At 47.8% G+C, this 12500-nt stretch overlaps 1 protein-coding gene across 3 annotated transcripts in view; it reads left to right on the top strand.

The window, feature by feature from the left end:
• Positions 1–12500, top strand: part of LOC134469418 (protein eva-1 homolog A) — a 190740-nt gene that overhangs the window by 89222 nt on the left and 89018 nt on the right. For all 3 annotated transcript variants that reach the window (XM_063223661.1, XM_063223663.1, XM_063223662.1), the window contains one exon: positions 11176–11319. In XM_063223661.1, the coding sequence (XP_063079731.1) occupies positions 11176–11319 (144 nt within the window). The remainder of the gene's footprint in view (positions 1–11175; positions 11320–12500) is intronic.

Raw genomic sequence — 12500 nt, 5'->3', positions numbered from 1 at the left:
AACTATGCTGCCCATTGAAACTGGGTTGCCAATTGCCAAATTTCGTCTTCTCATGAAAGTTTACTAAATAATTAACTAATATATTCTAGTATGGCCCAAGTAGTCATTCTTGCAGCTAAAAATGGCTATTTCTGGAAATTCAAAATGGAGAAGATCCTCCTTTTCATATATGAATACTTAGAATTTGTTGGTGGTGGTAGGTATTCATGAAAAGGTAACATTAGTAAATAGGTAGCATGAATTCTGGAAATAAACAACTGAAAATCTTGCTCAGTGTCCCTTTAAAGCATCAGAATAATACCCATCTGTCTCTCGCCCTTAGATGCAGCTGTATGCTTCTGGAAACTTCCACAAAGTTGTTAACTTGACATGACAAGTCAACTTGTGTGCAAAGCATGCATGGGCACCACCTGGATAGCAACAATCCCTCTGTGTGTGTGTGTGTGTGTGTGTGTGTGTGTGTGTGTGTGTGTGTGTGTGTGTGTGTGTGTGTGTGTGTGTGTGTGTGTGTGTGTGTGTGTGTGTATGCAGGTGTGTGTGTGTGTGTGTGTGTGTGTGTGTGTGTGTGTGTGTGTGTGGTTGGTGCATGCATGTGTGAGAGAAAGGGAGGGAGAGAGAGAGGGAGAGACAGCGAGAGAGACAGAGAGAAAGAGAGAGAGAGAGAGAGAGAGAGAGAGAGAGAGAGAGAGAGAGAGAGAGATATATATTCTGTGTCTTATGTGTTTGCTTATGGTGTGACTGAATGCACATTTCCCCCCTCTCCCTTGCTCTGCATGTGTCTGCCATCTGTATGATCACTACTTCACTACTACACTACTGCAATACAAATCCAGGAAGGAGTTAATGGGCCCCTGTCTGCCTCCTCACTTCCTCTTCCACTTCCTGGTCTCCCAGCTTCCCCCACAGGTCACCTCTGTGCCGGGGTCACATAGACCAGACCAGCTCTCTTTTTTTGTTTATTTTTTTGTTTGTTTGACTTTTACACCTTTATTATTCAGACAGGACAGTGAGACAGACAGGAAATGAGTGGGGAGAGAGAGAGACGGAGGAGGATCGAAAAATGAGCTCGGATTGGGAAATGACCTCGGATCGGGAAATGACCTCGGATTGGGAAACGACCTTGGATCGGGAATCGAACCCAGGTCATCTCTGTGCCGGGGTCACACTGACCAGACCAGAGCAGCTCTGGAAGGGGAAGGAAGAGAGTAGGGGGATAGGCAGTGTTGCCAGATTGGGCTGTTTCCCGCCCAATTGGGCTGCTAAGGATGGCCTTGTGCGGGTAAAAATGGCATTTAGCACTAAAACCTGCCCAAATTTTGCCATAGAAATCAATAGAATTGGGCGGGATTTTGTGCATCTAGGTGGGTTTTGAGCATTTTTTGGGCTGGAAATCATCGGCCTCATCTGGCAACCCTGGGGATAGGATGTAGGCGCCCACATTGGGGTGGAGGCGCCCACTTTGTCATCCGGGGTCATTATTCAAACGGGTCTCAGGCCTTTCCCTGGACATCCATCTCCATTGACCTGCCCATCTGAGGCCCCATATAACCAGCCTGGCATTCCACTAGTGCTGCCTGTTCACATGTAAAGTTTAAACCACAGCCAACAGTCCTGACACTGACGACAGACAGACAGACAGACAGACAGACAGACAGACAGACAGACAAGGAGGCAGGCAGACAGGGAGGGAAACAGACAGGGAGGGAGGCAGACAGACAGACAGACAGACAAGGAGGCAGGCAGACAGACAGACAGACAGACAGACAGACAGACAGGCAGGCCGGCAGGCAGGCAGACAGACAAGGGAGGCAGGCAGACAGATAGACAGGGAGGGAGGCAGACAGACAGACAGACAGACAGACAGAAAGGTAGACAGGCCGGCAGATAGATAGATGGACAGACAGACAGGCAGACAGACAGACAGACAGACAGGTAGACAGGCCGGCAGATAGACAGACAGACAGACAGACAGGCAGGCAGGCAGACAGACAGACAGACAGACAGACAGACAGACAGACAGACAGACAGGCAGACAGACAGACAGACAGGGAGGGAGGCAGACAGACAGGGAGGGAGGCAGACAGACAGACAAACAGACAGACAGAAAGGTAGACAGGCCGGCAGATAGATAGATGGACAGACAGACAGGTAGACAGGCAGGCAGACAGACAGACAGACAGACAGACAGGCAGGCAGGCAGGCAGGCAGGCAGGCAGGCAGGCAGGCAGACAGACAGACAGGCAGACAGACAGACAGAGAGAAACGCAAGTCTTGATGCAAAGTCACTGAGACAGGCAAAGAGGCTGACTGACAGAAAGACAAATCAAATTTTGTGACAAATTTACAGAGACAGTGTCATAATTACATGCTAGGAATAAGGGAGAACATGTCTACCAAATGTACTCAACATGTCACATTTTTCAATATTGCACCTTGTCATAATTCTGCAATTTTTCACTTTTCCAATCATGGGCCCCCTGGCAGGTGGGGGCCTCCCGGGCTGCAGCCATATCTAGACTGTGGGGGCCCCTGGCAGGTGGGGGCCCCCGGGCTGCAGCCATATCTAGACTGTGGGGGCCCCTGGCAGGTGGGGGCCCCCCCGGGCTGCAGCCATATCTAGACTGTGGGGGCCCCTGGCAGGTGGGGGCCCCCCAGGCTGTAGCCATATCAAGACTGTGGGTGCCCCTAGTAGGTGCACCCCCCCCGGGCTGCAGCCATATCTAGACTGTGGGGGCCCCTGGCAGGTGGGGGCCCCCGGGCTGCAGCCATATCTAGACTGTGCATTAATCAGGGCAGACATGAATGCTGGATACACAACAAGCCCCAACCCCAACCAAAGACTGCAAAAACCAAAGTCTGCTAAAAAAAATGATAATAATAAAAAAAACCAATACAAATCTCTCCTAGGAAGCAGGTTTTTATTAGTGACGTTTCATGAAAGGCGTAACAGACAGATGGATAAACAGCAGAAGTGTCTGGGACACATCACAGTGACAGAGGGGAGGACCACAACAAAAGCTGCCTTTGTCTAAGACACAGTCCTAGACTGGCACTCAGTTATTTATTGGTTTATATGCCTCTTATAAAGAGCAGTCTTATCTGTTCACGGCTGTATACTCCACTGATATGGGACAGTATCACAATAGTGGTTGCTGTGTTGTGTAATGTGGCAAGCCGAGTTTCCCATCATTCACTTGCACTAACTGTCATATACCCTGAGGAAGACGCATGTGCATCGAAAGGTTAGTCGCTTTGTGCATCAAAATGAAAAGCTTTTGACAAATATGCGTGAGTGCTCTGGTTTATTCCTTAGTGTAGTCGATGAAAAGTAGCCCAGCCTGTCCTAAGCTGTCCTGCTTATGCCTTTATTTTAGACTAAGGTCATCCAGACACTGTATCTTGTTTCTGTTTCAGAAAAATAAAGGCACCAAGTGTTGCAAGTCAGAGACATGCTCAGTCCCTTTAAAGGTACACTGTGCAAAATGTTTAGTTGTTTATTTCCAGAATTCATGCTATTGTACCCATTCACTAATGTTACCTTTTTCATGAATACTTACCACCACCATCAACTTTTAAATATTCATTATGGCTGGGAAAAAAAATGCGCTTTTCATACATAAAAAGGGGGATCTTCTCCATGGTCCGCCATTTTGAATTTCCAGAAATAGCCTTTTTTACCTGCAAAAATGACTGTACTTGGGCCATACTATATACATATTTACAGTATGTGAGCTAGCAGATGATTTGAAGGATAATTCCATCGGAACCCACAGATCAGTTTCTATTGGCATCATGGCAACTATTCCAGGAAGTTTCTAATCATGTTTGGGGGTTGCAAGGGAAGCATGGCAGAAGCTGTATCGTGTATCGTTGTTACAGCACAACATAAATGTTAGCAGGGTGGCTAACACTTCACCTCCGCCCAATTTATGGTGTAGATTAGGGCTTAAAGAACGCCCCCCCCCTCCCATATCCTTATCTTTTCTCTTTCTTTCTTTCTTTCTTGATCTTCCCTACTCTCCCCTCTCTCCTTCTCTCCCCCCCTCTTTCCTTTCTCCAGCTCTCTTGGTCTGTCTTTCTGTCTCTTTCTCTTTCGGTCCCTTTCTCTCTCTCTCTCTCTCTCTCTCTCTCTCCCTCTCTCTCTCTCGTCCTGTCTCTCCCCCCCCACCACCCCCACCCCCCACCCCCCCCTTAGCAAGCGGGCCCCCTGAGAAGGGTGGAGAGGGTCATCTTCAGAGGGTTGTGTGTGTGTATGTGTGTGAGTGTGGGGATTCGGTTTTCAGGTTCCCATGCTCTACCAGCACACGGTGCATGTGGGCACTTCAGAGGTGTGTGTGTGTGTGTGTGTGTGTGTGTGTGTGTGTGTGTGTGTGTGTGTGTGTGTGTGTGTGTGTGTGTGTGTGTGTGTGTGTGTGTGTGTGTGTGTGTGTGTCTGTGTGTCTGTGTGTGTGTGTGTGTGTGTGTGTGCTCCAGTAGCCCATGGTGTGTACATGTAGTCGCACCACATTTATCACTTTCACACGGATCAGTGATATCACACACACACACACACACACACACACACACACACACACACACACACACACACACACACGCACACACACGCACACACACACACACACACACACACACACACACACACACACACACACACACACACACACACACACACACACACACACACACACACACACACACACAGGGCCTCTTCTACAACTGTTGGGTATATATCGTGAGGTCAGATGTCTCTGCATTGCTTGACAGTGCAATGTGTTACTGTGCACTGTTCCTGTGTCTGTCTTCAGATCCTGCAGTCAACTTGATGTGAATAGACAGATGCATCAGACACATAGTACTCAGGCATCTCCATTTGTCTTCACCTAGAGTGCAGGAGAATTTATGGGACATTTATGGGAAATGTGGTGGAGATTGTGTGATGTTGTCTGTACCGATACAAGGCAGCCTCCTTGTTCTATTGCATACGGTACATCGAGTGTTAAAGTGTTAGTTCTGGCCAGGACATGGAAGTCAAGAGCTTTTTTATGACAGTGAAAACAGATATACATTTTTTTTGGTAAATTTAGTCCTGGAATTAACCCGTTCTACACTTTTACTAGAATGGTGATGTAAAAAAAAATTGTGCATTTTTTTGTGTGCATTTTGAATAGGCATGACGTCATCTGTGTTATCAGAATCTTGAGAGTTTGAATTTGAATATGGGAATGTCCAATTAAGTTAACCATCTTCTTCCGTTGGTCTTTGTACAGTGCAGATGTGTGTTTTAAGTAAAGGGCTCCTCGCCACCTAAAATCTCCACATGACTCGTCTCTCATCATTAATAATTCTGTATGAGAAAGCATCAGAATGGTCCACTTTCAGTAAATCATACAAGTTCTCTGTCATTTTTTCCGTACGGGCAGGCACACAGACAGAGCCTCATGCAACAGACTCAACAGTCTGGTGAGGTGGTCAACAAACCCTTCAGTGTCATTTTAACATCCTCTTTCTTTGTCTTCTAAAACTTTGAGGGGCATCACCAATTGACCCTCTCAGCCAGTCCCCACCACCCCCACCCCAACCCTAACCCCAACACCACATCCCACACCTACCCCAACCCTTATAAATAAATAAAAAATAAAAAATGAGCAAAAATAAAAAGGTAACTGCAAAAAACATTCTGTGAGTTGGGATAGTTCATCTTAGCCAGAGGCCATTCCAGAGTAAATGGACTTCTGAGTGTTTCTGTATGTTATGTAGTAACTGGATATCGGTGAGGAGTTTTGAAACTTTCACAAAGAAACCCCACACCACACTCCTCAGTTTCCTCTTCATGTCCGTTTTGTCCTAAAACTGTGAAGAGATGTCCAATTGACCCCCACTCCCCCGCCACACCTCCCCTTTTCTGTGTTTACCTTAACGGAAGGCCAGGCCAATTAACCTTTGACCTTCGACCCCCATCTGTCCTGGCGGGCCCGGCGGTGACAGGCCTCCATAGGGGTGTCGGAGCCGTCACAGTAACGTCACCGGGGGCGACCAGTCCAGTCCAGTTCACACCTCACGCCTCTCATCTCTCTCTCTCTTGTTCTCCTTCTCTCTCCTTCTCTCACTCTCCCTCACTTGTTCTCTCATCTCTCTCTCTCTCTCTCTCTCTCTCTCTCTCTCTCTCTCTCTCTCTCTCTCTCTCTCTCTCTCTCATTCTCCTTCTCTCTCTCCATCACTTGTTCTCTCTCTCTCTTTCTCTCTCTTTCTCTCCTTCGCTTGTTCTCTCTCTCTCTCTGTCTCTCTCTGTCTCTCTCTCTCTCTTGCTCTCGCTCTCCCTCTCCCTTAGTTGTTCTCTCTCTCTCCCTCTCACTTGCTCTCTCTCTCGTTCTCCCTCGCTTGTTATCTCTCTCTTTCTCTCTCTCTCTCTCTCTATCTCTCGTTCTCCCTCGCTTGTTCTCTCTCTCTCTCTCTCTCTCTCTCTCTCTCTCTCTCTCTCTCTCTCTCTCTCTCTCTCTCTCTCTCTCTCTCGTGTTCTCTCTCTCTCTCTCGCTCTCCCTTACTTGTTCTCTCTCTCTTTCTCTCTCTCTCTCTCTCTCTCTCTCTCTCCCTCGCTTGTTCCCTCTCTCTCTCTCTCTCTCTCGCTTGTCCTCTCGTCGCTTGTCTCTCATCTCTCCGCGCCCCAATGTGTGACTGATGAGTAGTGTCTGCTTTCAAAGACATCAACAGCAGCCTGTTTGTTTTTACAGTCTTGGGGGCTTTGTGGTTCGGGGGAGGGTGGGGGGTTATGGGGTTCGGGTAAATGACCTTGCTAACCTGACTGAGAAGAGATTTCCTAAAAGGAGGCGTGGGAGCCAGTGGAGTAGAGTACCTTCATTAATCCCGAGGGAAATTAAGGTGTCTGACAGCTTACATAGATACATAGGTACAAGATATAGACAAAGACCTAATACACATTATTATTACACATTGCAGGAAACATATAGTGAAATCAATGTGGTTACAGGGTTCAGCTGGACTGCACAGTAGAGAAGGTGTGTAGAGACAAAGGTGTCTACACAGGCGTGTATGGGTCAAAGACGTTTTTTGGGCTCAGATGTCAGTTGACACAACCACATCTTATGCCCATATATTAATTAGTATTTGGTGGTTGACATGCTGCAATGAATATGCTTCTTAGATAGAAACATGCAAACAAAAAAACAAAAATCCATACAATAGTGGCACTGGCTGTCGTCGCACCACCCTGAAATGTGCTACTGCTGAAAAGTCACTGACCCTCACATACATCTAGACAGGCAGATAGCTGAGCGGAGTTGGGCCAGGTGAACACATGTAGACAGGTAAAGGAAGGCACATGTTAATGGTGTTGCACAGTATAGAGCGCATGAGATGACAACGGATGGAGCTGGACTGCACACATAAGCATGTGTAGAGACACAGGTGTATATACAGTACGTACGTACAACTAGTAGACAGGTAGCTAGACTGGGCTGAACCAGGTGTACAGTGCTGCTGGGAGGGTGATGGATACACAATAAGTGGGAGAGGAGATATGAAGACACAGCTATCTATACAAGTAGTCAGGTAGTGTAGGACAGTGGTTCTTAACCTGGGGTGCGGGCACCCCCTGGGGGTGCGCCAGAGATTTCAGGGGGTGCGCGGAATTTTGTTTGTGTTGAGGTTGTGACCAAAATTCTGCTAGCAGACATTAGAATTAGGCCAAATCAAAACCAAATTAAAACGTCTTGTTGTTCCCATGTATAGGTATTGAGGTATTGATTAATGTCTGAAGCAAGAATGATTGTAATTAATCACTTACCGTACATAATTTTTAGTGCGTATACACGTGTAGAAGTTTTGGTTGGGGGTGCGCGGCTTGTCCTCGGCACAGGTAAAGGGGTGCTTTAAGAAAAAAGGTTAGGAACCACTGGTGTAGGAGACAGGTGTGAACATAGATAGTCAGGTAGCTTAGCTGGGCTGGGCTGGGCTGTACTTCTTGCTGGACGGGTGATGGATGCACAATGAGTACAAGTAGTCAGGTGGTGTAGTAGAGGAGCTGTGGGGAGACAGGTGTGTCACACAGGTAGCCAGGGCTGGACTTGGGGAGAAATTGGGCCCGGGCACTTTTAGCTTAAAGGGCCCCCTCATAATTAGCGGCACAGAACTGACTCAACGGTGGGCCCTGCACCAGGCCCTGCACCCTCGTGGGCCCTTATTTTCAGAAGTGTAAAAAAAAAAATCAACGGGAAATACCCGCTATATGCCAGGTGGCCAGTCCAGTCCTGTTGGTAGGAGATAGGGAACTGGGCTGGGCTGGGCCAGGTGTACTTTGCTGCTGGGCGGGTGATGGATGCACAATGAGCGGAAGAGGAGATGTGTAGACACAGGTATCCATATAAGTAGTCAGGTAGCGTAGTCAGGCTGTGTGTAGTGCAGTAGATGTGAGGAGACAGGTGTGTTACACAGGTAGCCTAGTAGACAGGTAGCTGGGCTGGGCTAGGCTGTACTTTTTGCTGGACGGGTGATGGATGCACAATGAGCGGAAGAGGAGATGTGTAGACACACAGGTAGCTATACAAGTAGAGGAGGTGTGAGGAGACAGGTGTGTGACACAGGTAGTAGACAGGTACCTGAGCTAGGCTAGGCTAGGCTGGACCAGGAGCGCTTTGCTGTTGGCCGGGTGATGGATGAGTCTCCCATCTGTCAGATTGACGGGCAGCTGCAGGTCCTGCCCTCAGGTGGCCCTTCCACACGGATCCAGTGTCCCCTCACACAATAGTGCAGACAACTGCGGTGTGGGTGGTTGTGGTTGTGTGTGTGTGTGTGTGTGTGAAGAAGAGTCAGACTCTTTCTCTCTGTTCCTGGCAGATTGTCTGTCTGTCTGTGTGACAGAGACAGAGAGAGAAAGACACACGCACGCGCGCACACACACGCACGCACGCACGCACGCACGCACGCACGCAGACACACACACACACACACACACACACACACACACACACACACACACACACACACACACACACACACACACACACACACACACAAAACACACTACAGTTACTTTACTGCAGGTCTTACCATCTCTTCAAGTACTTGTTATGAATGCAGTAAAAAAGGCCTGTACCTCCACGTGTGGGGTATGAACTCCAAACTGTGCAGAAATGATTTCATATGCAAAGGATTGTAGTGATGCTTGGATACTCACACAAGTGCAGTGCTCTGAGCCACCAACAGAGGGACTACGTTTCTTGAGACTAAGTGATTTTGAGTCTGTATGTACTGTATATGGATTCTTGTTTTCCCCATGGATTCCTTAGATATATAGGTCAGTAGTAGAGTATGACACACACACACACACACAGACACACACGCGCGCGCACACACACACACACACACACACACACACACACACACACACACACACACACACACGCACACACGCACGCACACGCGCACACGCACGCACACGCGCACACACACACACACACACACACACACACACACACACACACAGCTACGTCACTGTGCCACCTCCATACATTGGTCATGAAAGCAGCACATTCATCCCAGCCCATAGCATCATGACATCACCTGTCAGGAATGGATGTGCAGGTGTGTGTGTGTGTGCAGGTGTGTGTGTATGTGCAGGTGTGTGTGTGTGTGCAGGTGTGTGTGTATGTGCAGGTGTGTGTGTGTGTGCAGGTGTGTGTGTGTGCAGGTGTGTGTGTGTGTGCAGGTGTGTGTGTGTGCAGGTGTGTGTGTATGTGCAGGTGTGTGTGTGTGCAGGTGTGTGTGTGTATGTGCAGGTGTGTGTGTGTATGTGCAGGTGTGTGTGTATGTGCAGGTGTGTGTGTGTGTGTGTGTCCAGGTGTGTAGCAGGTGCAAAGGTAATGTATAGGCTATGTGGGGCGGTCGGTCGGTTACTGTGCTGCTATTATGGTATATCGTGGTTTGCCTCGAGGTCATGTGATTACCGTATAACCAGAGAGAGTAGAGAGAGAGAGGTTCCATTGGCCCATTGTTTCCGGGTTCTATTATTGCAAGGGGGAGGGGGGGGGCGAATCCCCCTTTAGGCAGACCTAAGGACTGTTCTATTCAATGCTAGGAGTATTATGACACGCCCCTTTAGGCAGACCGGAACCTGGTCTTGTTAGGTGCCCATAGCAACCTATTACATTGGAATATCTCTATATATAATCTCTGGTATAACGCTTACATGTGCAGTTCCTCTACAGCGATACACTCTACACGCAGCGGTCTCCAATTATTCTGACATCATGTCGGGCCAAATGTTTGTCATGTCCGGGCTGGATTTGGACCGTGGGCCTTTGTTTGGAGACCCGATTAACACACAGGCTAGATATGGCTGAAGCCTAGAGCAATCAATCCTCTCCGGTAGAGTCCAATCTTGCTTGTGTAACTGCAGTGTACTTTTTTTTCGCACCCCTCAGCTGGCAGGTGCGTTGGAGATGGCCCATGTGTCATTACATTACATTACATTTCATTTAGCTGACGCTTTTATTCAGAGCGACTTACATTTACTACTTTTCAGGGTATTGATTACAGTCCCTGGGGCAATGCGGGGTTAGGTGCCTTGCTCAAGGGCACTTCAGCCATGGATGGGAGATGTCAGGGGGGATTCGAACCTGCAACCCCTAGATTAAAAGACCAACTCCCTAACCGTTAGGCCACGGCTGCCCTGTGTCACTCAGCAGACAACTTGAAAATACTCCCACACACTGACCATTTAGCTGTTTTCTTTAGTACACAATGTTTCGGTCCTAGACCTTCAAGTGATACTGTCCCATTTTTGGAAATAAGCTCATATCACACCTCCCCTTGAGTTAAATAATAGGGGTTTACCTTTCTCCTGTACCTTAAACCGTTCTCTGGGCATGGCAGTGCAAATTTATCCCCAAGCTAGCAGTTAACATTGAGTCCTATGAGACCAGTTAGCCGCCAGCTGGTCTCATAGGACTCAATGTTAACTAATAGCATGGTGGTAAAATTTGCACTGCTATACCCAGAGAACAGTTGAGGGTACAAGAGAACGGTAAAACCCTATTATTTAACTCAAGGGAGGTGTGAAATAAGCGTATTTCCAAAAATGGGACAGTATCACTTTCAAGGGAGTCTTCTCAAATTCTTATTGGTGCCTAACGTGGATCTCTGGATCTCTGCTGTTTTCAGACTGCCAGTCCGGGAGCACCCTGCAGGTCCTGACCACCCGTTGCCAGGGGCGACAGGGCTGCAGCATCCGGGCGTCCTCGCGGGAGTTTGGGGACCCCTGTTACGCCGGCACCCGCAAATACCTCAACGTCATCTACACATGCGGTGAGTCCCACTCTTTCATTTATCGTCTTCATGCGGCTGTTTACAGTGTGTGTGTGTGTGTGTGTGTGTGTGTGTGTGTGTGTGTGTGTGTGTGTGTGTGTGTGTGTGTGTGTGTGTGTGTGTGTGTGGTTTGCAGTGTGTGTTTGTGTGTGTGTGCATCTGTGTGTGTTTGTGTGTGTATGTATGTGTACGTGTGTGTGTGTGTGTGTGTGTGTGTGTGTGTGTGTGTGTGTGTGTGTGTGTGTGTGTGTGTGTGTGTGTGTATGTGTGTGTGTGTGTGTGTTTTATTTGTCCTCTTTATGCGGCTGTTTAAAGGTTTTTGACATTGCGTCTGGTAATGGGGCGTGCAAAACCTTACAGTTGTGAGTGGATATGTTATGTCACCTTTAAAAACGTCTCCTGAGCTCCTGCTGGAGTTTATGCACATTTCTGGGGGAGCTTGGGCAGGGTGAGGTGTGGACGGCCGTTAACAGTCAGTTCTACAGTCAGCCACCAGGTGGCGGTAATGGCACAGGGATGGTTTTGTTGTTGAAGTTTGAAGGTTTACTATTTTACTTGGGCTTTCTTATGTTTTCTCTGCTCTCTTATCTCATTCATCGCTAATACTTTTTCTTTTCTTCTCAAGCCTTTTTTGTGCAGTTTGTTTTGGATCTCTCACTAGATGACAACTGACTAGATTGACTCACCAATACACTCAGAATACACTGCAGTGCACACGTACCAGCACACATTAAAACACACGCATCAATGGACACTGACACACACAAGTGCACACAGCACACACACAAACATGCAAATATACTTGCACACATATGCAGTCCACACAAACGCAATTCTTTCTAGTTTTACCCAAACATAAACATTTTTTGTAGGCAGATAGAAACCACAAGCAGAGGTGCACTCAAACTACACAAACATTTGCAGACACTCACAAACCCCACCACATTTGTAGTCCCAGAAGTCTTGTTTGTCTGATGTTGCCATGGTGACCATTGAGCGTACACTATCTTCAAGGGTCCATCTCTTTCATTTCTTGACTGCTGCATAAGAAAGGACTCTGAAATTACAAGTTCACAGTACTCGCATCATCAAGAACGCACAACAAAGGCTGTTGACTTCTTTTGAGTTGTTATCACACAGTGGTGAAGGAAATGCCGGGTGGATGAAAGTTCTAGATTCAG

The sequence above is a fragment of the Engraulis encrasicolus genome, chromosome 18 (genome assembly GCF_034702125.1).
Source record: "Engraulis encrasicolus isolate BLACKSEA-1 chromosome 18, IST_EnEncr_1.0, whole genome shotgun sequence".
NCBI classification, from domain to species: domain Eukaryota; kingdom Metazoa; phylum Chordata; class Actinopteri; order Clupeiformes; family Engraulidae; genus Engraulis; species Engraulis encrasicolus.
Note: the sequence above shows the minus strand (reverse complement) of the source record. Positions and strands in the feature narration are given on the sequence as shown.